Source organism: Rhinopithecus bieti, unplaced genomic scaffold, assembly GCF_001698545.2.
Source record: "Rhinopithecus bieti isolate Rb0 unplaced genomic scaffold, ASM169854v2 scaffold_15821, whole genome shotgun sequence".
Classification (NCBI taxonomy): Eukaryota; Metazoa; Chordata; class Mammalia; order Primates; family Cercopithecidae; genus Rhinopithecus; species Rhinopithecus bieti.
The window spans coordinates 223689-249989 of NW_016808598.1; the positions used below are offsets into that span (position 1 = coordinate 223689).

The 26301-nt window shown below is 42.2% G+C and overlaps 1 protein-coding gene across 1 annotated transcript in view; it reads right to left on the reverse strand.

The window, feature by feature from the left end:
- The window catches only part of BAZ1A (bromodomain adjacent to zinc finger domain 1A), a 142932-nt gene extending 124182 nt beyond the window's left edge, over window positions 1-18750 (reverse strand). The window contains 3 exon segments of the mRNA XM_017886906.1: window positions 2554-2832; window positions 17884-18054; window positions 18528-18750. Coding sequence (XP_017742395.1) covers window positions 2554-2832; window positions 17884-17996 — 392 coding nt within the window. The 5' untranslated portion in view covers window positions 17997-18054; window positions 18528-18750.
- Window positions 18751-26301: the final 7551 nt, after the last annotated feature.

Genomic DNA, 26301 nt, shown 5'->3' on the forward strand with positions numbered 1-26301 from the left:
AAAATCCACAGAAAACAACAGTATAAATCTTAAAAGGGAAGGAAGTTTTCAGTTATTTCTAAATACTTTTCCTGATGATTTTCTGCTATTGGTTGAAAAAATTTAATTACTTAGCTAAAAAACTCACTCGATTATCCACTGGCATCTTGAGACCCCTTTTCTACTTAACTCTTAACTGAGCCTCCTTTAAATCATGATTTCCGTATAATTCATCATCCCCAATTAATCTCCTTTTTCATATGCCACCTCTTAGTATTTTGTTTTTACTATTCTTACCTTACCTATTACTCCCTTGTCAATAGTGCTCACAGCAAGTTACAGAGAAGACAAAATAGCTATGTAAAAGATGCCAACCTTAAGGATATTTTAGTAAAATACACATACGAACTCTAATTAGTGCTGTCTCCAGTCTTTAGAGGAGTTGAGGAATTGGGGAGTCTCTAGTCTCAAGTTCCACAACCTCCACCCTCCCCAAAAGCCCCCACCTATGGTACTTATAATCTAAGTGATCATGGGAACAAAGGACCTAAGGAGTGGATCTAATAACTGTAACCATTCTTAGTTTTAGATAAAATAAAGTACTGTTCTCTTGTTCTTACAAGCACATTTCAAATTAACCCAATTCTATGCTTAATTATTTAAATGTATTAGAACAAGAGTTCCATTTTTTTTTTTAAAAAAACAGAGTACATTCAGAATGTTGTACTTAAGGGAGGAAAACTTCAGGCACAATTGCCAATTACGAATGGCCAATATAGGTGAGGCTCAGTAGCTCAGCTTGTAATCTCAGCACTTTGGGAGGCCAAGGCAGGTGGATTACTTGAGTTCATGAGTTTGAGAGCTGCTGGGGCAACATGGTGAAACCCCATCTCTACAAAAAATACAAAAATTAGTTGGACATGGTGGAATGCACCCACAGTCCCAGCTACTCAGGAGGCTGAAGGAGGAGGATGGCTTGAGCCTGGGAGGTAGAAGTTGTAGTGAGCTGAGATAGAGCCATGGCACTCTAGCCTGGGTAACAGAGCCAGACCTCATCTACACCAAAAGTTTAAAAAACAACCACCACCACCACCACCACAGAGCCAGACCTTGTCTCAAACAACAACAAAAAGAATAGCCAATATATTAAGAAATTAAGCCTTAGGCCAGGCGCAGTGGCTTACATCTGTAATCCCAGCACTTTGGGAGGCCGAGGCGGGTGGATCACCTGAGGTCAGGAGTTCAAGACCAGCCTGATAAAGTTCCGTCTCTACTAAAAATACAAAAATTAGCTGGGTGTGGTGGTAGGTCCCTGTAATCCCAGCTACTCAGGAGGCTGAGGCATGAGAATCACTTGAACCCGGGAGGCAGAGGTTACAGTGACTCGCGATCTTGCCATTGCACTCCAGCCTGGGCAACAAGAGTGAAACTCCGTCTCAAAAAAAAAAAAAAAAAAAAAACTTAATTACTTCCCAAAAATCAAACCCAAATAAGTTAGTTCTTAATATAAACACATTTGCTTGCTTGGCTTTGTAAGATTCAAGTAGGGTAGCACCTAACAATTAAAATGGATTATATTAATTTGTTAAGACATTAATTCTAACATTACATATAAACTTACAATGATTCTCCAAATAAGATAACAGTAACAACATAAATAACTTTTGGCTTCTAAAGTTTAAAATCCAGAAAAAAAAATTTGTATTCAGGGCATCCAAAACAGTTAATATCCTAAAAGTCAAGAGGCTACAAAAGGTTTTAATGCATATAAAGTTTATTATTATAAATGTCAGTGACTAGTCAATCACAAAGCTTAAGACTTCAGGAAAACACTGATAATTTTTAATTTATTGCCATAGATTATGTCATTTTCAATGTTCATATAAAAATCCACTTTACTTCTGAAGAGCTCGGTAAAAAGGAAAAGCACTAACACTGCATTTGTATACTACAGAAAGGAGAAGTGTATTGTATGTGAGTTATAGCTCAATAAAGCAGTGTGAGAAAGTATGAAAGAAAGACAACTTAGTGGAGTATATAAAATTCAATCCTGGTTTTGTTAAATAAAATACTAAAACCAATCAATAAATACTGGCATATTTAAACTATTAGGTGACATAATGAGGACACAGTAGATACCATTAGCTAAAGAGTTCTACTCTTAAAGATGGAACTTCCATATAATGGAACTTTATTATACAGTAAATTAAAGAGAAGGAAGGTGGCTTATGCAACAGTAGACTAACCTTCAAGATCTTTTAAGTGAAAAGGGATCTAGAGTATATATGTTCTTTTGCATTAAAAAGAGAAGGAATTTGTGCATATATATTTGTTACATAAGACACGTTATATATACACATACAGACGCATGCATGTATATGTTTTTGGTGGCATATGTATAAATTAGCTTTGGAAACATATACAAGAAACAGCTAACACCAGGGCTATCTGTGGGTTAACAGGATAGCTGGAGCATAGTAAAAGGGAAGATTTCTTAGGTTACCATTTTGTGTGTTTTGAATTTGAGCAATGTGAATATAAACTTACCAAGAGGAAAAATTAAAAGTACTTTACCTTGCACCATTGCTCCTAATGACTTCCACAGTTTCTTCAACGAAGTATCGATCCTTGACATATGCAAAGATATCATCACAAATTTCATGTAAGCGTGAACGATGGGTAAGGCTGGTCAAGTATAAAACTGGAATAATTAGTGGTTCTGGAAAACTCTGAAGATTCTGTCTTGCTTTTTTTTCTGACTCAAGTGCTTCCTGATACGTCAGTCCAGGTCTACCCGTCACAGCACAACTCCACACAAGGCTGTTGCACAGAATGGTTCGTTCAAAAAAGTCACTGATTAAAAAACAAAAACAAAAACCCATTACCTATCATTTCACAAATTTTACATTAAAACTGATAGCATTATCAGGTTATTTTGTGCCTTTAATGCAAAATTTTATGTAGACACACAGAACTCAAGGGTTTGGTAACTGGTCAACTTATAACATTAATACAAACGTAAGAAAAAGTATATTTAAACTAAATATTTATATTTTGCAATTTAAAGGCACATCAGTCAAAACTAGACTTTGAGTTCCATCTGTTTTCAGTGAAAACTGAAAACTTTAAGCAGCTAACAAGAGAAAAGCTAAATAAACTAGTACTTCACATAATGAAAATCAGTCATTAAAAGTATAAAGTTCTTAATTAACATTCCATTAATGTTAATAGAAAAATACCTATTTTCAGTTTGATCTATCCTGTATTTTCTTGAAACTATACGATGAGCTCATTTGTGTTTAAAAAAAAGAAAAAGAAAATAAAAAGTACCTACAGAAGCATAGATTTCTGGAATGTCATTCAAAACTCAAGGTAACAGGCAGTAGGGATAACTGGGGAACCATTCTATTCAGTGCTCTTCTATTCTGCTGGAATTCCTTAATATGCGCATTTACTTATTTTCAAAAATTCTATCCATTTTTTTGGAGACAGAATCTCACTCTGTCGCCCATGTTGGAGTATAGTGGGTGGATCTCAGCTTACTGCAACTTCCACCTTCCAGGTTCAAGTGATTCTCCTGCCTCAGCCTTCCGAGTAGCCCACCACACTCAGCTAATTTTTTTATTTTTTATTTATTTTTTGAGATGGAGTTTCGCTCTTGCTGCCCAGGCTGGAATGCAATGGCGCGATCTCGGCTCACCACAACCTCCGCCCCCCAGGTTCAAGGATTATCCTGCCTCAGCCTCCCTAGTAGCTGGGATTACAGGCATGTGCCACCACACTCAGCTAATTTTGTATTTTTAGTAGAGACGGGGTTTCTCCATGTTGGGCAGGCTGGTCTTGAACTCCCGACCTCAGGTGATCTGCCCACCTCAGCCTCTCAAAGTGCTGGGATTACAGGCATGAGCCACCACGCCCGTCCATGCTCGGCTAATTTTTATATTCTTAATACAGACGGGTTTCCCCATGTTGGCCAGGCTGGTCTCAAACCCTTGACCTTGTGATCCACCCACCTCAGCCTCCCGAAGTGCTGGGATTACAGGTGTAAGCCACCACACCCAGCCCTATCCACTCTCTTTTAAAATGCAAGAGATCTATATTATAGAAAGATTCCTAAGGCATAATGGGTAGGAAAAACATAAATCAATGAATACACAATCCCATGTACATTAATTATAATAATCACAAAAATGTATGTATTTATATACATACTGTAAAAGATATTCCCTATGGAGAAAGAGGGGAGACTGGGAAGGAAGGAAAAGGAAAACTTTTTTTGTGATTATAAATAATTCTATATTGTTTGAATTTTTTTTTTTTTCTTTTTTGAGAGAGTCTCACTCTGTTGTCCAGACTAGAGCAGTGGTACAATCACCTAGGATCAAGCATTCTGTCTTGCCTCAGCCTCCCGAGTAGTTGGGACTACAGGTACACACTAGGACAATCACCAATTTTTTTTGTGGGGGGTAGAGATGGGGTCTCACTATGTTGCCCAGGATGGTCTCAACCTCCTGGGCTCAAGCGATCTTCCCACTCTGGCCTCCCAAAGTGTTAGGATTACAGGAACGAGCCACCATGCCCAGCCTGTTTGAATTTTTATTTTTATTTATGTATTTACTTTCCTGAGACAGAATCTCACTCTGTCACCCAGGCTGGCAATGCAGTGGCATGATCTTAGCTCACTGCAACTTCTGCCTTCCTGGTTCCGGCAATTCTTGTGGCTCAGCCTCCCAGGTAGCTGGGACTACAGGTACATACCACCATGCCTGGCTAATTTTTGTATTTTTAGTAGAGATGGAGTTTCACCATGTTGGCCAAGCTGGTCTCGAACTTCTGGCCACAAGCAATTCACCACCTCAGCCTCCTATAGTGCTGGGATTAGAGGTGTAAGCCACTGCATTCAGCCCTGTTTAAATTTTTTAAATGAGCATTATTCATATATCATTTTGCAATAATTTTTTTTTATTTTTAGGTGGAGTCCCACTCTGTCACCCAGGCTGGAATGCAGTGGCGCGATCTCAGCTCGCTGCAACCTCCACCTCCCAGGTTTAAGTGATTCTCCTGCTTCAGCCTCCTGAGTAGCTGGGATTACAGGTGTGCACCACCACACCCAGCTAATTTTGTATTTTAGTAGAGACGGGGTTTCACCATGTTGGTCAGGCTGGTCTCGAACTCCTGACCTCGTGATCCGCCCACCTCAGCCTCCCAAAGTGCTGGGATTACAGGCGTGAGCCATGGCACCCAGTGCAATTTTTTTTTTTTTTTTTTTTTTTTTTTTATTAAAGACAGAGTCTTACTCTGTCACCCAGGCTGGAGTACAGTGGCGCGATCTCGGTTCCCTGCAACCTCCGCCTCCCAGGTTCAAGGGATTCTCCTGCCTTAGCCTCCCAAGTAGCTGGGACTAAAGGCACATGCCACCATACCGGCTAATTTTTTGTTATTTTCAGTAGAGATGGGGTTTCACCATGTTAGCCAGGATGGTCTTGATCTCCTGACCTGGTGATCCACCCACCTCAGCCTCCTAAAGTGCTAGGATTACAGGCGTGAGCCACTGTGTCTGGCCAATATAATATTTTTAAAATGTAAAAAGTTAGCCCACTGTGGTGGCATGAGCCTGTAATTCGAGCAACTCTGGAGGCTAAGGCAGGAGAATCGCTTCAGTCCAGGAGTTGAAGGCTACAGTGAGCCACAATCATGCCATTGCNAAAGACAGAGTCTTACTCTGTCACCCAGGCTGGAGTACAGTGGCGCGATCTCGGTTCCCTGCAACCTCCGCCTCCCAGGTTCAAGGGATTCTCCTGCCTTAGCCTCCCAAGTAGCTGGGACTAAAGGCACATGCCACCATACCGGCTAATTTTTTGTTATTTTCAGTAGAGATGGGGTTTCACCATGTTAGCCAGGATGGTCTTGATCTCCTGACCTGGTGATCCACCCACCTCAGCCTCCTAAAGTGCTAGGATTACAGGCGTGAGCCACTGTGTCTGGCCAATATAATATTTTAAAATGTAAAAGTTAGCCCACTGTGGTGGCATGAGCCTGTAATTCGAGCAACTCTGGAGGCTAAGGCAGGAGAATCGCTTCAGTCCAGGAGTTGAAGGCTACAGTGAGCCACAATCATGCCATTGCACTCCAGCTTGTGTAAGAGACTGAAAAAAAATTTTTTTATATATATGCATACGGTTATACATATGCAAAAGGGTTAACAATGGCTGCCTCTAAGTGGTAAGACACAGGTAAAATTTTTTCCTGCTTTATACTTTGTTCTACTTTTCTGTAATTATATGTAACCATATAAATAATTATTCTTCAATTTTTTCTCCTTCCTGAAATCTTTACTTCTCCCATCATTCTAAAAGTACTTCAACTGTTATATGCCTATTTCCTGGTTAGTACATCTATCTGTGTAGGTTATCCCTATTAGCTTGATCTCCAAAAAGTGGGGGCAATTCCATTTAGATTGTTTCCTTTGTACATGTGTATAGAACAACTTTTTAAAAAGGTATCTATGGAAATAAAGCAAGAGAAACTAATCATACCTTAACATAAATGAGATCTACAGAAATAACATGCATATGCCAAGTTATATGGCTCTTAATTCAGTAAAAAGAAGATTCTTTTGAAGTATCGTTTAGTTCAGGAAATAATGGGTGCATATCATCAAAATACAAAGTAAAAGCAGTTATCCTTATAAGATAGAAGGCAGATATCCTAAGAATTCAGAGAAAGGGAAGGGAAGAATTCAGAGGGCAAAAAAAGATTTTTAAAAATACTATTAGAACTTTTTTGGGGGAAAGTGATGTTAAGAGGTAGGTCTTGGTCGGACACGATGGCTCATGCCTGTAATCCCAGCACTTCAGCAGGCTGAGGCAGGAGGATCACTTGAAGCCAGGAGTTCGAGACCAGACTGCACAACAAAGCGAGATCCTGTCTCCACCAAAAATTGAAGAAAAAAATTAGCCAGGGGGCGCACATCTATAGTCCTCGTTATTCAGGAGGCTGAACCCAGGAGCTCAAGGCTGCAGTGAGCTATGATTACACCACTGCACTCCAGACTGAGCGACAGAGCACAACCCTGTTTCTTAAAAAAGTTCTAGTTCAGGCACAGTGGCTCACATCTGTAATCCCACTTTGGAAGATTGAGGCAGGAAAAATGCTTAAGCCCAGGAGCTCAAGACCAGCCTGGATGACATGGCAAAACTCAGTCTCTACTAAAAATAGAAAAATCAGCCAGGTCCACGTGGTGACACATGCCTGTAATCCTAGCTACTCAGGAGGCTGAGGCAGGAGGAGCACTCCAGCCTGGGAGGCCGAGGTTGCAGTAAGCCAAGATTGCACCATTGCACTCTAGCCTGGGTGACAGAGTAAGACAATGTCTCAAAAAAAAAAAAAAAAAAAAAAAAAAAAAAAAAAAAAAAAAAAAAAAAAAAAAAAAAGAAAGAAAGAAAAGAAAAGAAAAAAGAAAAGAAAAAAAAGTTCTAACTTTTTCCTATAGAAACAAACGTATCTGTAAGATTTAGCTTCTCAAGCCAATACATAATTAGCACATAATGTACACAGGTACACTTTTTTCCTCTTTTTTAAATTGATATATAACAGCTGTACATATTAATACCTGTATACAATGTGTAATTATCAAATCAGGGTAACTGGGATATCCACCACATGAAGTATACTTTTAATAACTTAAACAATACTAAGTACTGCTCAAGAAAATTATACTTCAAATTTAAATATCTTATACTTCAGTCCGTAAGCCAGTGCCAGTAGAAATAGAATGGTTAGTCACATGTATAATTTAAAATTTTCCAGTGGTCACATTTAAAATTTTAAAAATAAAAATAACTCAATATATCACAAAATAATTTCATTTCAATATGTAATAAACATTTTAAAAATCGAGATACTTTACTTATATTCTTCTTTAAAAAAAAAAAAAAATCCGCCAGGCATGGTGGCTCACGCCTGTAATCCCAGCACTTTGGGAGGCCGAGGCAGGCAGATCACAAGGTCAGGAGATCGAGCACATCCTGGCTAACACGGTGAAACTCCATCTCTACTAAAATACAAAAAATTAGCTGGGCGTGGTGGCACACGCCTGTAGTCCCAGCTATTGGGGAGGCTGAGGCAGGAGAATCGCTTGGAACCCAGGAGGCAGAGGTTGCAGTGAACTGAGACTGTGCCACTGCACTCCAGCCAGGGCAACACAGCCAGACTCTGTCTCAAAAAAAAGAAAAAAAAAAAATCCAATGTATATNACTTTACTTATATTCTTCTTTAAAAAAAAAAAAAAATCCGCCAGGCATGGTGGCTCACGCCTGTAATCCCAGCACTTTGGGAGGCCGAGGCAGGCAGATCACAAGGTCAGGAGATCGAGCACATCCTGGCTAACACGGTGAAACTCCATCTCTACTAAAAATACAAAAAATTAGCTGGGCGTGGTGGCACACGCCTGTAGTCCCAGCTATTGGGGAGGCTGAGGCAGGAGAATCGCTTGGAACCCAGGAGGCAGAGGTTGCAGTGAACTGAGACTGTGCCACTGCACTCCAGCCAGGGCAACACAGCCAGACTCTGTCTCAAAAAAAAGAAAAAAAAAAAATCCAATGTATATTTTACACGTACTGCCTATCTTAATTCTAACTAATCATATTTCAAGTACTTAATAACCTATCTGGCCAAGTAATGGCTCCTGTTCTGGACAGCACAGCTCTAGCCACAGCAGCTAAGTGCCTGAGGTACTGAGTAGGAAATATCCCACACATGGGATATTTCGTGCCATGGCAGGGGGACAGCTAAACGCAGTGAATTGCAACAAACACAATTTAGATTTAACACTGCCTAAAAATACCAAGGAGAACAATGGCACAAATGCCAAAACCAGTGATATATAGCTGCCCTTTTACACCCTAAGGTTTCTACTATCTCCTACAAAATGTTTGTGCCATTTGTTTCCTTTGTGTTTATTTACTCTACAAAGTTATTGTTACATTATAGCTTCACTGTGCACAAAGACCTACCCTAAGGAGGCAGGACACACTACCACAGTGGCCATTTTAAGGGAGAAAAGTCCAAGGGTCATCTCTCCCCTACTCATAACCCACGAACGGCACAGCACCATCTCTAACATTACGCACCTTCACTTTCTTCCACTTCTGTCATTCTACTCACACTTTACCCATTTATCATACACATTTAAATGTGCAGAATTTGTTAATACTGAATTCTAGGTGGTTGGTTACAATGCCTCTTCAATTTCTACATTATAAGAAAATAACTATTGAAACAAAAAATACATTTTACTATTTTGAGTAAAAATAACAAAGTATTTTTATATGAATGTAAATCTAGGCTAATACAGGTTATTAACGTCAGATTTATGACTGCACTCTTTCAATCATCCTCTTCACTAAAGGTGGGCATCCTACTGGCACAGAGACCAAATCCTGCCCTCCACCTGCTTTTGTAGTTTTTTTTGGGAACACAACTATACCCACATTTTTAGATGTTGTCAGTAACTGCTTTCTCACTACATTTGCACAGTTGGATAGAGAGTTGGATAGGTAAAAGAGATCCTACGGCCAAGCAAAGCCTAAAATACCGATTATCTGGCCCTTTGCGGAAAAAATTTGATGACCCCTCCTCTTTACCATTATTTCATAAGGAAAAATTGCTGAGTGACAAAGTACTTTCTTAAAAACACACCTGTAATATGAAGTCAACCAACACTCTGGTGAACAAACTGAGGAACAAAGTGCAACATACTATTAATTTGTTGGGTATTGGGAAAACTAAAAAACTAAAAACCTAGTAGGGGAAGATTGCATTGTGACATAAAAATCAGAAACTAGGCCGGGCACAGGGGCTCACGCCTGTAATCCCAGCACTTTGGGAGACCGAGGCGGGTGGATCACGAGGTCAGGAGGTCAAGACCAGTGTGGCCAAGATGGTGAAATCCCGTCTCTACTAAAAATATAAAAATTAGCTGGGCACGGTGGCAGGAGCCTGTAATCCCAGCTACTCGGGAGGCTGAGGCAGGACAATCGCTTGAACCAGGGTGGCAGAGGTTGCAGTGAGCCGAGATGGAGCCATTGCACTCCAGCCTGGGCGACAGAGTGAGACTCTGTCTCAAAAAAAAAAAAAAATCAGAAACGAAGTACAATTCAGATAAAAAACAAAGTGTACTCTACTTAGGGGCCAAAACATTCTCTCTCTCCATGTATGTATGCATGTGTGTGTGTATGTATGTATGCATATATGCATATATATACGAAGGAGAGAGAAAATGAATCCCAGCTTTACTCTTTGAATGCAACTGGATAAGTTACATAACCTTTCTAAATTTGGTTCCTCCATGAATGTTAATGTGAAAATCAGGCCAGGCGAGGTGGTTCACGCCTATAATCCCAGCACTTTGGGAGACCGAGGTGGGTGTATCACGAGATCAGACTGAGATCATCCTGGCTAACACGGTGAAACCCCGTCTCTACTAAAAATACAAAAAAATTAGCCGGGCATGGTGGTGTATGCCTGTAGTCCCAGCTACTACGGAGGCTGAGGCAGGAGAATGGCATGAACCCGGGAGGCAGAGCTTGCAGTGAGCTGAGATCGCATGACTGCACTCTAGTCTGGGCGAGAGGGCGAGACTCCATCTCAAAAAAAAAAAGAAAAGAAAAGAAAATGAGATAATTCTTAGCAAATGCCCCTAAAATGTAAGTGCACTCAATAGATATTATCAATTCTTATTGTTCAGGTACGACATGCGCAGAGAAATCCTAGAATAACAACCAGTATGGTAGAGAAAACAATGTCAGAAAAACACGTATGTTTTCAAGAGAGAAAGTTAGACATCTGGAAGGGGAGCAGAAAGAGACAGAACCATCTCAAACATCTGAAGATATTTCTTCTTGTCAGCTCCTGAGGGCAAGTACAGGAAACAAGAGAAATTCTAGGAAGAAAGAGTTTTTGAATCATTATTATAGGTAGTATGGGGCAAACAACAAGGTATGTCCACAAGTTCTTACGATGGTTTTCATTGTGTTTTGATAGATAATATATATTAGATTATCAGTGAGCACTCAAAATCCAATCAGGATGACCCGACTATAAAATTCTAGCAACTGCTTGTGGTAGACTGTTTGCAAAGAGGACTAAAGATGTGCAGGCTCCTTTGAAATATGACATTCACGCTCTTCTTACCAAAAGCTGGAGTCTATTTCATGACCTCCTGAATCTGGGCTGACCTTGTCATCTGTTTTGACCAAAATAATAAAGAAATTATGGCCGGGCGCGGTGGCTCAAGCCTGTAATCCCAGCACTTTGGGAGGCCGAGGCGGGTGGATCATGAGGTCAGGAGATCAAGACCATCCTGGCTAACATGGTGAAACCCCGTCTCTACTAAAAATACAAAAAAACTAGCTGGTCGAGGTGGCGGGCGTCTGTAGTCCCAGCTACTCGGAGGCTGAGGCGGGAGAATGGCGTGAACCCGGGAGGCGGAGCTTGCAGTGAGCTGAGATCCGGCCACTGCACTCCAGCCTGGGCGACACAGCGAGACTCCGTCTCAAAAAAAAAAAAAAGAAATTATATTGAGTGACTTCCATTCTCACCCTCTTGAAATTCTAAGACCACCATGTGAAACAGCCTCTTTCTGAGGTTGAAAGACCACATGGTAACTAAAACCATCCCAGCTGAGTTCCCAGACCTGTGACTGAGGCTATCTCTTACTCCAGCCAGCTTCAGCCTAGCCTCCAGCTGACTGCAGCTAAGTGAGTGAGCACAGAGGAAACCAGCAGAAAACAAACTGGCAATCCACAGAATAGAAAGCAAATAAAATGGGTTGTTATTTAGGGCCACTAAGTTTTGGGGTAGGTTGTTACTACAACCTACAATATTGCAATAACTGATAAATGTATTCTGTCTGAAGAAAAAATGTATTTAAAACATCTGAAACTAAGTACATGTCTGCTAAGCAGACAAAAGATAAAACTCAAAAAGAAAAGCATTTAGGAATCTCTGCTATACCAACCAGGAAAAAAGAACTCATGGATCCAAGTATCAGGACCATGTGGCAGGCTTATTCCTTAAAGAGGAGCTAAACATCTCATTTAAAGACACTAGCTATGAAAAATTATCCAACTTCGTTTGAAAACCCCATGCTCACTAAACAGCCTTTGATTATAACTAGATTTCACACATAACTGACCATCAGTATAGGAATTCGTCAGTATGAAAGACATTCTTCCCTACTATAAATTGATCATGTTCTGATGTGTCCACTGAATACCTAGAGCTTAATCACTTGGGGTATAGTAAAAAACCAAATGTCTAAGAAGACAGTACACAGCGGTATCTACACAAAAATCTAGGCAGCCAGTTTAAATTCCAGGCAATGCCCCTATTATCTTAGTGCATACTTCAACAGATATTAGGAAGAATTTTCCATAATAGCACTACGTGATAGTAAACAGTAAAAAGAGCATAAATTCTAGAATAATTGATGTGAGTTAGATTCTAGCATTATCAGTTACTAGAAAAATAATTTTGGACACTGTAATCTTGGATTTACTCCCCACCCCAACTTCAGTTTCCTCATCTGTAAAAGAAGGCTGTTGAAAGGACTGACTTATTAACAAGAGAGAGCAGATGAACAATGAAAACAGGCTGCCTTATAAGCTAGTCAAACCTCTTCCAATGAAAAGCCAGGGTGAAACATAATTTCAACCACCTGTTAGTGATGTTGTGGAAGAGAGTCATACATTTTGTATGGAAGGCTGGACTCACTCAAAGTTGGGAAATATATTCCAAGTGTCTATATGGCTAAAAAAAAAAAAGTTATTTTATTTATGAGATTAAGTCACCAGGTAATACAACAAATCGTTTCCCTATCCCACAAGTCTAGAAATTCTGGTATTCAGACCTGACTGTTCCATTTTTTAACAATCCACAGCAAAAATAAACAAAATTGTTGTCAGCTCGCCAAAATTACAGAATATTTTTGTTTTTGTAGAAACAAGGTCTTACTATTTTGACCTGGCCGATCTCAAACTCCTGACCTCAAGTGATCTTCCCACCTCAACCTCCCAAAATGTTTGGATTATAGGCATGAGCCACTGCACGCAGCCAGAATAAATCGTATTTAAGAGACTAAATTGACCGGGTGCAGTGGCTCACGCCTGTAATCCCAGCACTTTAGTAGGCTGAGGCCGGCGTATCACCTGAGGTCGGGAGTTCCAGACTAGCTTGGTCAGCATGGTGAAACCCTGTCTCTACTAAAAATACAAAAATTAGCCGGGCGTGGTGGCACATGCCTGTAAACCCAGCTACTTGGGAAGCTGAGGCAAGAGAATCGCTTGAACCTGGGAGGCAGAGGTTGCGGTGAGCGGAGATCGCGCCATTGCACTCCAGCCTGGGCAACAAAGCGAGACTCTGTCTCAAAAAAAAAAAAGAAGACTAAATTATGCACCTTAGCTTATGCATTTGTCTAGAGTTGATGTGGTATTGAGTCTTCTTTACCTATGAAAAAGCAGGTCAATCAAGAGTTAGCAATTAGTTAAGGAGAATGTAGTAAGGAGTCTGTGCTATTTAATCACTGAGGATGTATCCTGGTCAGTCACTGTCTCAAAGAGTTCAAGTTCTTGGAGAAGACAAAATGTGAGGCAACAGGCCAAGTGCAGGGGTTCACGCCTGTAATCCCAGCACACTGGGAGGCCGAGGCGGGTGGATCACCTGAGGTCAGGAGATCCAAACCATTCTGGCCAACGTGACGAAACATCTCTACTAAAAACACAAAAATTAGCTGGGTGTGGTGGCAGGCACCTGTAACCCCAGCTACTCAGGAGGCTGAGGCAGAGAATGCCTGAACCCAGGAGGCAGAGGTTGCAGTGAGCTGAGATCGCACCACTGCACTCCAGCCTGGGCAACAGGGCAAGACTCCATCTCACAAAAAAAAAAAAAAAAAAATTAGCCGGGCGTGGTAGCGGGCACCTGTAATCCCAGCTACTTGGGAGGCTGAAGCAGAGAACTGCTTGAATCCGGGAGGTGGAAGTTGCAGCGAGCCAAGATTGGGCCACTGTCTCCAGCCTGGGAGACAGCGTGACTTCATCTCAAAAAAATAAAATAAAACAAAATAAAATAAAAGGTGAGGCAACAAATACATTGCATGACAAGGCAATAAAAAGAGATGCTACACTAGATAAAATGGAGGGGGTGACCATTGCTGCTTAGAAGGACAAAGAGGAAGCAGGCTATAATATCAAGTAAGATAGAGACAGAAAACCAGGAATTAAAAGGTCACTGGCAAGCAGGAGCGGTGACTCATGCCTGTAATCCTAGCACTTTGGGGAGGCCAGGGCGGATAGATCACTTGAGGTTAGGAGTTCGAGACCAGCCTGCCCAACATGGTGAAACCCTGTCTCTATTAAAAATATAAAAAGTTAGCCGGGTATGGTGGCAGGCGCCTGTAATCCAGGTACTCTGGAGGCTGAGGCAGGAGAATCTCTTGAATCTGGAAGGCGGAGGTTGCAGTGAGCCAAGATCATGCTAATGCATTCCAGCCTGGCAACAAGAGCGAAACTCCGTCTCAAACTAAACTAAACTAAACTAAACTAAACTAAACTAAACTAAACTAAACTAAACTAAACTAAACTAAAACAAAATATTAAAAAAAAAAAAGGCACTGGCAACCTCTACTAACCACATTTACAGGCAAAAGTTACTTTGTATTGTGTTGGGAAGCGAATAAGGCTAGGAGGTGTAGAAAACCTTTTTTAGACTGATTAGAGAAACTTATATTCAAGAAATAAAAAATGCAAGCAAATAAGCAAGCATAGTGGTCTTCAGGCAAATACAAAAGAAAAATATTCAAAATAATGCACTGAAAGGCTAGTCTTCAAACAAATTCACATAAACCGATTGGTGATTTAACAAGTGAAAACAGAGGGTTTTTTTGTTTTTTGTTTTTTTTGTTTTTTGTTTTAGGGCTACTCCATAAGCAGTGTTAAGAGTAGCCTGCAGCCCAGCGGGGCATGGTGGCTCATGCCTGTAATCCCAGCACTTTGGGAGGCAGAGGTGGGCGGATCACGAGGTCAGGAGTTCGAGACCAGCCTGGCCAACATGGTGAAACCCCCATCTCTACAAAAGATACAGAAAAAAAAATAAGCCGGGCGTGGTGGGACGTGCCTGTAATCCCAGCTACTCAGGAGGCTGAGGCAGGAGAATCACTTGAACCCGGGAAGCAGAGGTTGCAGTGAACCGAGATTGCCCCATTGCACTCCAGACTGGGCAATAGAGTGAGACTCTGTCTCAAAAATAGAGCAGCCTGCAGAGGTTTCCTTCATAGTTTTTCCAGAGTTGTTTCAAAAGTCAGGTTACCATACTACAGACCACCATATACTACTTACCACAAAAGCATTTTTGGAAAGATCTCTTTGTAATCATTTGTGAGAAACAGAAAGTAATTAAAAATTTAACATCATTAAAAGGCAGTCTTCTTCCAATTTTGTCAAAATTCTTTCCGTTCAGTCATAGAAACCTAAGAACATCAGCAATACTCCTTAATTCAGGGTAAATGGTCAAATACCTTTGCTCCCAAACCAATAATCTCTCTGAGACTGCTTGTAATTTCCAAAAGCCCAAACACTTCAGCACAAGGGAAAAAAAAAACAAAATTGAAAATAAAATCTAGTTATTTAAAATGTTTAAATGCCCTAAGACTACAAAGAATACAGTTCCTTGATATTAATGGAAGATACGGCTGGGCATGGTGGTTCATGCCTGTAATTCTAGCACTTTGGGAGACCGAGGCAGGCAGATCACCTAACTCAGGAGTTCAAGACCAGCCTGGGCAACACAGCGAAATCCTGTCTCTACATACAATACAAAAATTAGCCAAAGTGGTGGCATGCACCTGCAATCCCAGCCACTCAGGAGGCTAAGGTAGTAAGGTGGGGGGGATTGTTTGAGCCCAGAAGGTCAAGGCTGCAGTGAGCCAAGATTGTGCCACTGCACTCCAGCCTGGGCGACAGAGCGAGAACCTGTCTCAAAATAAGTAAATAAAAATAATGGAAGATAGGTAGTTCTGGAATGCGAAAAATCTTCTGTATTTCAGCATTTCAGATTTCTCCAAGGTTAGAATAATTCAGCTCAAGAACCAAAGTGCATTAAGAATGTTTAATTCACAAAGGATAACAGCCATATTCATCCTACCCTCTAAGGTGAGAAAAGCCCCTTTAAAAGATTGCTTATATGGAAGGAGAAAACAATTTGAAATGTAAGCCTATTTACTATTTTGTTGGTACTCTCAATTTTTTTTTAATCATAATTGTTAGCAAGGCCTGTAGCTTTAAAATCCTTAAAAAAAAAATCCTTATCCAATTACCTAATCCAAGTTCACTTAACTAGTTATGAGAACTCTATTTGAGTAACAAAACAAGTCTCTACAGGAGCAGAGCCAGACGTGCACTCCTACTTAAAAGTACTGTCTGATGAAAAGCACTCTATCTACTTCTCTATATATAACATGTTTAATGTGAAACCCTTTCTGTGGAGCTGAAGAAAAAGGTTTACTTAAAATAAATGCTCAAAGGAACTTTTCTAACCTCACTATTGATTTCTTAGGTGCAGTTTGGCCAAAACCCTTTCTCGGTCAACCCCCGCTCAGAAAAGGTGCCTTACACGCGACGTTACTTGGTTGCTATTACACTTGGTTTCCAAGTCACAAAGAGATTCCTTTTGAGGGGAGAGGATAAAGCATAAGAAAAAGAGAGGATCACCCTCTTGGAGTGATTGATCAAGTCAGGTTCTCACTTAGAGATCCTGTTTAAACACAAGACGCTAAAACACACCATCTTGCTCCGTGTCACAGGACCAGATCTCTCGGGATAAATTAAGCGACGGGCTGAAAATGTAGGAGCTGAAACTACACCAGCAGCAGCTCCGCGTTCTTATCAAAACAATAGCGAGTGGCACATGTCAGGCAGCCCACATGCGCAGGGGGATAAAGCGGCGCCTGGCAGAGTCTGGAGTTGAACTTGTCTTAACCCCCTCCCCCAACACCGTCCACCGCGCTCCCGGCTACGCGAAAGTGAAAACGAGGGGCGCCTAAGGCCCTGCTTCTTCCCCCTTCCTCTTCCCCTTGCCCAGCCGCGACTTCTTCCTCACTGATCTCCCGGGGGCGGAGACGCTGAGTTCCCCAGAGACGAGAGTTAGTCACCAAGAAGAGGCGGTGACACAGAGCGCGGCTCCCGTCGCACTCCGAGGCCTAGCAGCGCTGGACGGGAGGCCGCCTGCGGAGGCTCTCGCGTCCCGCGCCCTCCACCCCTGGCCCGCAGGGACGCTCCCTCCTTCCCTTCTAGAGCGAGTCTCAACTCCGCTCCTCTCCCCTACCCCAGGCAGCTCCAACGTCAGACCCCACTCCAGACTGAGAAAACGAAGCCCAGCCCAGCCGTTTCCTGCCCACCGGGGCAGGAATTCCCTCCCCCGACCCATGGACTGCGGCCCCACGTCGCTGACCCTAGCGGGGATCCCCTTGGCCGCCGGGAGGGGATCCCGGAACTGGCCCCAGAGTGCGCGTGTGGCCGCGGCGGGGAGGGGCGAGGCGGGGAGTTTCCGCCGCCCCGCGGCCAGGAGGGCGGGAGGGCGACAGCAGAGGCTAAGAGCGGTCCCCGAGGCCGGCCGGGGACCCCAGCCTCCTCCGCCACAACCAACCCGCGTTCCCCACGCGAGCCGCCGCCAGTTGGCCCCGCGCGTTCTCCAAGTGGAGGCTAGGAGGCAAAGAACCGCGGACCTGGGGCCACCCGTCACTTTCAAGTCACCCCGCCAGAAGCCCAGGGCGAGGAAAAGGAGAGAGACAAAAGGGCGCTGGGGAGGGAGTCCCCACACCCCCCGCGGCCCCGCACCCTGCCCGGCTCTTACTCGTAGTGGCGGAAGATCTCGTTGGTGACTTTACAGTAGAAAACTTCCTCGTCGGGCCGCAGGTCCGCGGGCGGCTTCTGTCTCACAAACGGCTTTCGGTGTAGCAGCGGCATCTCCCGTCCGCCCGCGGGCTCGCCCGGACCCTCGGCCGCCCGCGCCGGCCCCGCTTCCCTATCAAAATTGGAGGGAAAGGAAAGCCGGTAAGGTGGGGAGCGCTCGGCGGCAGCGTGGGCCGGTCCGCGCGCCGGGAGAAGCTCGGCTGCCTTTTGTGTGACTGACGCGCCGCGGCCGCTATCGGAGCCGAGTTCGTTCCTGCCGCTGCCCGGGCGTCGAGCGAGCGGAGCTGCCGCCGCCCCTGCCCCCCGAGCGCGTCCTGCCTCCTCTCGCCCTGCCGCTGGCTCACAATTCACAATGGGGCAGGACCCGGCCGCCGCGGGCAGTGCGGGAGCGGCGGCGGCCCCCTCCCCAGCGGCGGCTCCCCTGGCCCGCCGCCGCCGCCAGGCTCACAAATCCGTGCTCGGGCGCGCAGCGCCGGCCGGCCAGCCCAACGCCCGCAGGGCGCTCGCCGCGGGCGGACCCCGGCGCCGCTCCGCTTTGTTTCCGGCTTGCCTCCACTTCCCGGCCGGCTCCCGAGCGACCCTCACCTGCGAGCACGCCGACTGCCACTTGTCCACCTTCTCCACTACAAAGGCAACGAGGGGAGACCCCGTCCTCCCAGGGGACCGCCTCTCTCCGGCCCCGCCGCGCCCCTGGCCGCCACTTCTCCTGCTGCCACTGCCCGACTCCGCGCGGGGAACTGCGTCCCACCGCCACTTCCCCGCCTCTCGGAGCTCCTGGGAAGTTTCTGATCTACTTTCGGCTCTGAAGGAGGAAGAGCTGTTGGGAGGAGCTTTTCACTCCTCGCTTCTACCTTTTTATTGGCTACTCGATGACTTTTACAGCCTGTCACTGATACAGGAAGAGACAGCGGAGAGCCTGGGAGAGCTACATTATTAATTAATGGAGCAACCCCTTGTGAAGATTCAGAAGCATCCTCCATGTTTGAGATTATCAGCCAAAAGATCTAGGGAAAGCGCTGGCGGTTCATAAACACATGGCTAACAAAGTAAATCCTTCAAGTCTGCCACCGACGCTTGACTACACGATGGGAAAAGGGATTCCAATTACGATTTAACTTGTATTTTAAAGATGAGAAAAGAAATGAATAAGAAAATTTGTTGCTATTTTTCTTCTTTCAAATTAGAATCCATATCTCTAAAAATACTTTGCATGTTTAGTAAACATCCGTCTTGAACTAGAAGATACCTTGACATCAGTTCTATTTAATACTTATGGCAATTAAGAGGTTTAGAGAGCAGAGGAAAAGACCAAAAAAAAAATGTGTTACAAAGTGTCATCATGCTTGTAGGACCCCAACATTCTTGAAACTAATACACCTTTAAAAAGTAATATTTACAATGCTGTAAATATTTGCAAAGTATCAATGTTTAATTCAATTAGAATTTTAAGGATTATGGATTTACTAGCGAAAATTCCCCTAAAGCAACTTTCCCATATCAGTAATTTTTACTTAGGGAAACAATTTTAATGTACATAATACATGTGACCTTGGAATTCAATACAATTTTCGAAACTACAAGTGACTCAGAACATTCACTGTATGTGTTTTAAAGTCTTTTTTGATACTGTCCTTAACATTTGCTTATTTGAAATTAATATGAAAGAATGAAACAAAGTTAGTTTTAAAAACGGTTATTCGACAGTTAGTTTTAAGAACGGTTATTCGACAAAGACGTTATTCCTATTACCAATACTGCGAAATGATAATTACAGAAACAATGTAGGATCCGTTTTATAACTTCAAATTTAAGTTCATTTGTACTTTGGAGCAGAAAATGTAAGAAATCTAAATCAAGAGTTACTATTTTTTATCTTTCAGGCTGGTTTTAATTGTTCATACACCTAACAAAATAAACATTTGTGAAAGGCGTTATTCTTTGGGTGTTTTAAAATTTATTAATACTATTAATGCACCTTATTATACAGAAGTCACAGAAGTTAGAAATGCTCTCAGTAAGTAGTAAGTATGTACTTTAGTATCAATAAACTCTTCAAATAAGAGTTTACAGATTTGATTATTTTTCTTTTCTGTTTTTGGAGACAGTCTCACTCGGTGCCCCAGGCTGGAGTGCGGTGGCGAGATCTCATCTCACTGCAACTTCTGCCTCCTGAGTTCAAGCGATCCTCCTTCCTCAGCCTCAGGAGTAGCTGGGATTACAGGCGCACACCACCACGCCCAGCTAATTTTTGTATTTTTAATAGAGACGGGCCAGGGTGTTCTCAACCTCCTGATCTCAGGTGATCCGCCCGCCTCAGCCTCCCAAAGTGCTGAGATTACAGGCGTGAGCCACGGCGCCCGGCCAAGATTTGGAGTTTTAAACCTGTCTCCAACCAGTATACTGAGTGACAAGTTAGAATTCCCTGCTTAGAAAGTATTTATTAGGCTGGGCGTGCTGGCTCATGCTTGTAATCCCAACACTTTGGGAGGCCGAGGCGGGCAGATCATCAAGTTAGGAGGTCGAGACCATGCTGGCCAACATGGTGAAACCCCGTCTCTACTAAAAGTGCAAAAATTAGCTGGGCATGGCAGTGGGTGCCTGTAATCCCAGCTGCTCGGGAGGCTGAGGCAGGAGAATCGCTTGAACCCGGGAGGCGGAGGTTGCAGTGATCTGAGATGGCAACACTGCACTCCAGCCTGGGAGACAGAGACTCCGGCTCAAAAAAAAAAAAAAAAAAAAAAAAAAAGGAAGTATTTTATTGATCTATCAGGTGAAAATTTAGAGCCCACAAAGGTAAACTCAAAACGGGGACTGGGAGAATGGATAATTTTCAACCTATATTTAAGCATCACCCTCACAACTCAAAATCCCAACTTAACAGTTAAGCTAAATAAAGACGAAATTCTTTCTGAATACTTCAGTATTTATATTTACTAGATCTTACTGTTCAATAAGTCATTCAAATCATGATCTAAAGTCGTTATTTTCTTATTAAATACAAATATTTAAGTTGGATTTTTTCTTATACTAGCTTAAAATTTTATTCCATCAAAAGCTATCATATTCAGTTTTCTCACAATCATACTCAAATTTCAATACTATCATAACTCATTTCTCTGAATTATATACATAGGGTTTATTTTAATGAGTGTGACATTTAATGAATGGTAAATCGTTGTTCATTGTTATTTCAGAACAATGTAAGTTTAGAAAATTATAATTAACATGTTCAAAAGTTTAGTTTTAATGTGTTTATAATAATCAAATGAATAGACTACCTAAACTACCTCATGAAATAACATTTAAAATATTCTATGCCTTCACAACTAAAAGCTTACCTAATTTATGATCTACTTCTGCATTTTGGTATCATGATTTCTTCCTTGCTTTGCTAATTACTACTTCTTGGCTTTTGAGAATAAAAAGCTCATTGCTGTATTCAGAAAGTAGTTAAAGGAGCCTGTCATAACATAGGACTTCGTGTAAATAAATTTTTTGAAAATATTGTCAAGGAAACCGAAAGCTAAAGTGGCACAAAAAAAGAGAAAGCAATGATATTAAAATTATTTAATTTTTAACAATTTAATTAAACATTTGTCAAGCTCCTTTTGTGTGCCAAGACACTGTACTAGCTCATGTAAGGGATACAATGTAAATAAATGTATCCTGGCTTCAAAAAATGTATAATCTTATAGGAAAAAGACAATGCAAATACAACCAATACAAGAATTATGTGAATCCTGATGATCATGAATAATATAATGCAAAAAGAGAAGTAGAAAAGTTTAGAATAAAATGTAGAAGGAAGACCCTAGGATCAGTCCTAAATGAAGTCATCCACAGGGCATGATTTGAAGGGCAACAGAGAACTCATGCTCCAACATATCCTCACCGGTCTCAAGCAACAACCCCATCAATCTCCATTAGTCATCCTTCAGCATGAAGACACGTAAAATGTGAATATTCTAGTTAGGCAGGACATATATTAATATAATACTATCAAGACATAGTTTGACTAAAATATCAATTTGGAGACACATGCTGCCTTAGAAGTAAAGACAAAATAAGACTAGGGGCCAGGCCAAGTGGCTCACACCTGTCATGCCGGCACTTTGGGAGGCTGAGGCAGGTGGATCACTTGAGGTCAGGAGTTCAAGACCAGCCTGACCAACATGGTGAAACCTCGTCTCTACTAAAAATACAAAATTAGCTGGGCGTGGTGGCACACACCTGTAATCCCAGCTACTTGGGAGGCTGAAGTAGGAGAATCACTTGAACCTGGGAGGCAGAAGTTGCAGTGAGCCAACATCACGCCATTGCACTCCAGCCTGAGCAACAAGAGCAAAACTCCATTTAAAAAAAAAGACTGGAATTTAAGTTTTATTTTTTATTTTTGAGGCAGACTCTTGCTCTATCACCCAGGCTAGGGTGCAGTGGCACAATCTCAGCTCACACAACCTCTGCCTACTGCGTTCAAGTGATTCTCCTGATTCAGCCTCCTGAGTAGCTGGGATTACAGGCGCCTCCCACCACACCCAGCTAATTTTTGTATTTTAAGTAGAGACGAGGTTTCCCCATGTTGGCCAGGCTGCTCTCAAACTCCTGATCTCAGGTGATCCACTTGCCTTGGCCTCCCAAAGTGCTGGGATTACAGGCATGAGCCACCGCATGTGGCCCGGAATATAAATTTTAAAAGTTGGAGCTAGAACAATTTTCCTGCAGCTTCTATTAATATTGACTGATTAACATAAGAAAGCCTTTATATTTAGGTGGTTTAGTGAGATAGTAATCACTTACACCTGAAAGAAATATTTGAGCACTCTGTTAATTCTTCCATTTTGCATCTGAGGAAATTGACACTGAGGAACTGGAATCCAGGCCTCCTGAGTCTCCTTGTCCAGTCAGTCTCTTTAGACCACAGTGCTTTCTTTGGATTCGATAATAGCTAATTTTCTTATATACCCTACTCCCACCCCATTAATGAGCTAAAATACCATTATACATCCTTCTTAAAGTGCTCATATAGGGAGAAGCTATATTACTGATGATTAGAAATAATTATTTTTGTTGCAGCTGTGTCTTTAACATTAAAAAATAAAAGTAAAGAAATAATTATTTTTGAGAATCATCCAGGAAAGCAATGGGGTAATAAAAATCATAGGCTGGGTGTGGCTACTCATGCCTGTAATCCCAGCACTTTGGGAGGCTGGGGCGGGCGGATCACCTGAGGTCAGCAGTTCAAGACAAGCCTGGCCAACATGGTGAAACCCCGTCTCTACTAAAAGTACAAAAATTAGCTGGGCGTGGTGGTATGCGCCTGTAATCCCAGCTACTCGGGAAGCTGAGGCAGGAGAATCGCATGAAGCTGGAAGGTGAAGGTTGCAATGAGCTGAGATCATGCCATTGCACTCCAGCCTGGGCGACAGAGTGAGACTGTCTCAAAAAAAAAAAAATCATAAATTTGTCTAATTGGACAGCTGACATGAGACCTATCGCCATGCTTCCATTAATGCATCTAACAGATAGAAACTTTCATTTCCCTTACCTCTTAGCAATATTATAAAAGTACTTACAGTAGAGCTGCCCTAAGCTTTTCTGAGAAAGATGCCTTACAAATATATACAAGGAACATCTTTAGTTTTGTAATTCCTTTTCTCATGTATCTCTAATATTTGTCTCAAGTCTTCTATGTTCTTTTTAATGTCTTTCTAATGAATTCATGGTATTTTACCCATAAAAGATTTCTATATACAGTACTGTTATTTAGAAGCAATGAATGTATTTTCCTTTGTATCTGAAACCACTGGCCTAGTGTTAGAATAGTGGTTCTAGAACTTGGCTGCCCATTGGAATCACCTGAAGGGTTTTTGAAACCTACTGATGCTTGGGCCATATCCAGGCCCCAGGTCTCTGGGATAGAGACCCAGGCACTGGGAGTTTAAAAATCTACTCAGATAATTTAATGGACTGCCAAGGTTGAGAATTACTGTGCTTGGACTGTTGATGTTGAAGTGGTAATGTGAGCACATTGGGAATACATCTTTTTATTCAACCCCTTTTGATTAGAGTCATGAATTATGGGATGGTAGTAAAAGTTGAGAGAGTAGTCTATGGTCATCATCTTTATCACAGTAATACTTTACATTTAATGAATGTTTTCAACTCGTCAAGGATTGTGCTAAGGGCTTTAAGGGAATCATCTCATCTCGTGCAATTTTCACCTCAAACTAAGATGTACTTATCACCATTTTACAGGTGAAGCCAGTGAGGCTCTGAGAGGTTAATTAAGTAGCATGCCCCAAACCATACAGTTCAGAAACAGGAACACCTGAATTCAAGTCTTATCAACTCCAGAATCCAAATTTCTTACTACTATTCTATATTTCCATAGGACTGACTTGCTAATCTAGCTCAGATATAAACTGAAACAGGGAACTCAATACTATCCACTGAACAATTTAGAACTTGTAATGACTAAGGTTTGTTAATCATTAAAGTACTAACGAAAACCATGGAAGATTAAAAAAAAATTATCTCAAAATAAGGAAAGTCTACTTATAAGAGAAAATACACAATATATAATTCTACAAAATAAAAACTTAGGCTGGGCTCAGTGACTCATGCCTATAATCCCAGTACTTTGGGAGGCCGAGGCAGGTGGATCATTTGAGCACAGGAGTTCAAGACTAGCCTAGGCAACATGGTGAAATCCCATCTCTACTGAAACACAAAAATTAGCCAGGTATGGTGGCACATGCCTGTGGTCCCAGCTACTCAGGAGTCTGAGGTGGGAGGATCACTTGGGCCCAGGAGGTTGAGGCTGCAGTGAGCCAAGATCTCACCACTGTACTCCAGCCTGGGCAACAGAATGAGACCCTGTCTCAAAAATAAAATAAAAATAAAATAATAAAGTTCCGCATATAAAAGTTAACATAGGCCAGGCACAGTGGCTCACACCTGTAATCCCAGCACTTTGGGAGGCTGAGGCGGGCAGATCACCTGAGGTCAGGAGTTCAAAACCAGCCTAGCCAACATGGCAAAATGCTGTCTCTACTAAAAATACAAAAATTAGCCAGGCTTGATGGTGGGCTCCTGTAATCCCAACTACTCAGGGAGACTGAGGCACGAGAATCACTTAAACCTGGGAGGCAGAAGTTGCAGTGAGCAGAGATCGTGTCACTGCACTCCAGCCTAGGCGATAGAGCAAGACTCCGCCTCAAAAAATAGCAAAAACAACAACAAAAAGCTACCACAAAGTTGAAAGACAATAGCAAGTTGGGGAAAAAAACTTTTGTAACTCACTGACAAAGGGCTAATTTCCCTAATATATAAAGAGCTCCCATAAATAATAATAATAAATCACAATAACCCAAGAGAAACAGAAAAGGAAGCACAAATGACTTTTCAAACATAAAAAACACTTTGAGAGGCTGAGGTGGACAGATCACTTGAGGTCAGGAGTTTGAGACCAGCCTGGCCAACATGTCGAAACCCTGTCTCTACTAAAAATACAAAAATTAACCAGGCGTGGTGGCGTATGCCGGTAGTACCAGTTACTTGGGAGGCTGAGGGTGGAAAAATCGCTTGAACCCGGGAGGTGGAGGTTGCAGTGAGCTGAGATCACACCACTGCACTCCGGCCTGAGAGACAGAATGAGACCTTGCCTTAACAATTAAAAAAAAAAAAAGATTTTTAGTAACAAGAAAAGTGTAAATTAAAACTACACTGAAAGGCCAGGTATGGTGGCTCACGCCTGCAATCCCAGCACTTTGGGAGGCTGAGGCAGGTGGATCATGAGGTCAGGAGTTTGAGATCAGCCTGGCCAGCATGGCGAAACACTGTACCAAAAATACAAAAATGAGCTGGACGTGGTGGTGCGTGCCTGTAGTCCCAGCTACTCAGGAGGCTGAGGCAGGAGAATCACTTGACCCTGGGAGGTGGAGGTTGCAGTGAGCCAAGATCGCACCAATACACTCCAGTGTGGGTGACAGAGCAAGATTCCGTCTCAAAAAAAAAAAAAAAAAAAAGAAGAAAGAAAGAAAGAAAGAAGTAAAAAAAACACACACACAAGGTAGAGAAAAGTGTGTATGTTTTTTTAAAAATATAATATATATTTGCCTGATACATAAAATACATCTGGAAGGATATATAAGAAAATAACACACTGGTTGCCTCTGAGAAAGGGGTGGCTAGGAGACAAGGATGATAGAGAAACTTTTCACTATTGAAAGATGAATAAAAAATTTAAAGGTACAGAGGTTAGAAGGTAAAGAGGGAGGTCAGGACAGATAGCTGATGTAATAAAATATTTCATTTCACAATTAGAAATATAAAGTTTAGAACTGCAAATAGAAAGTAA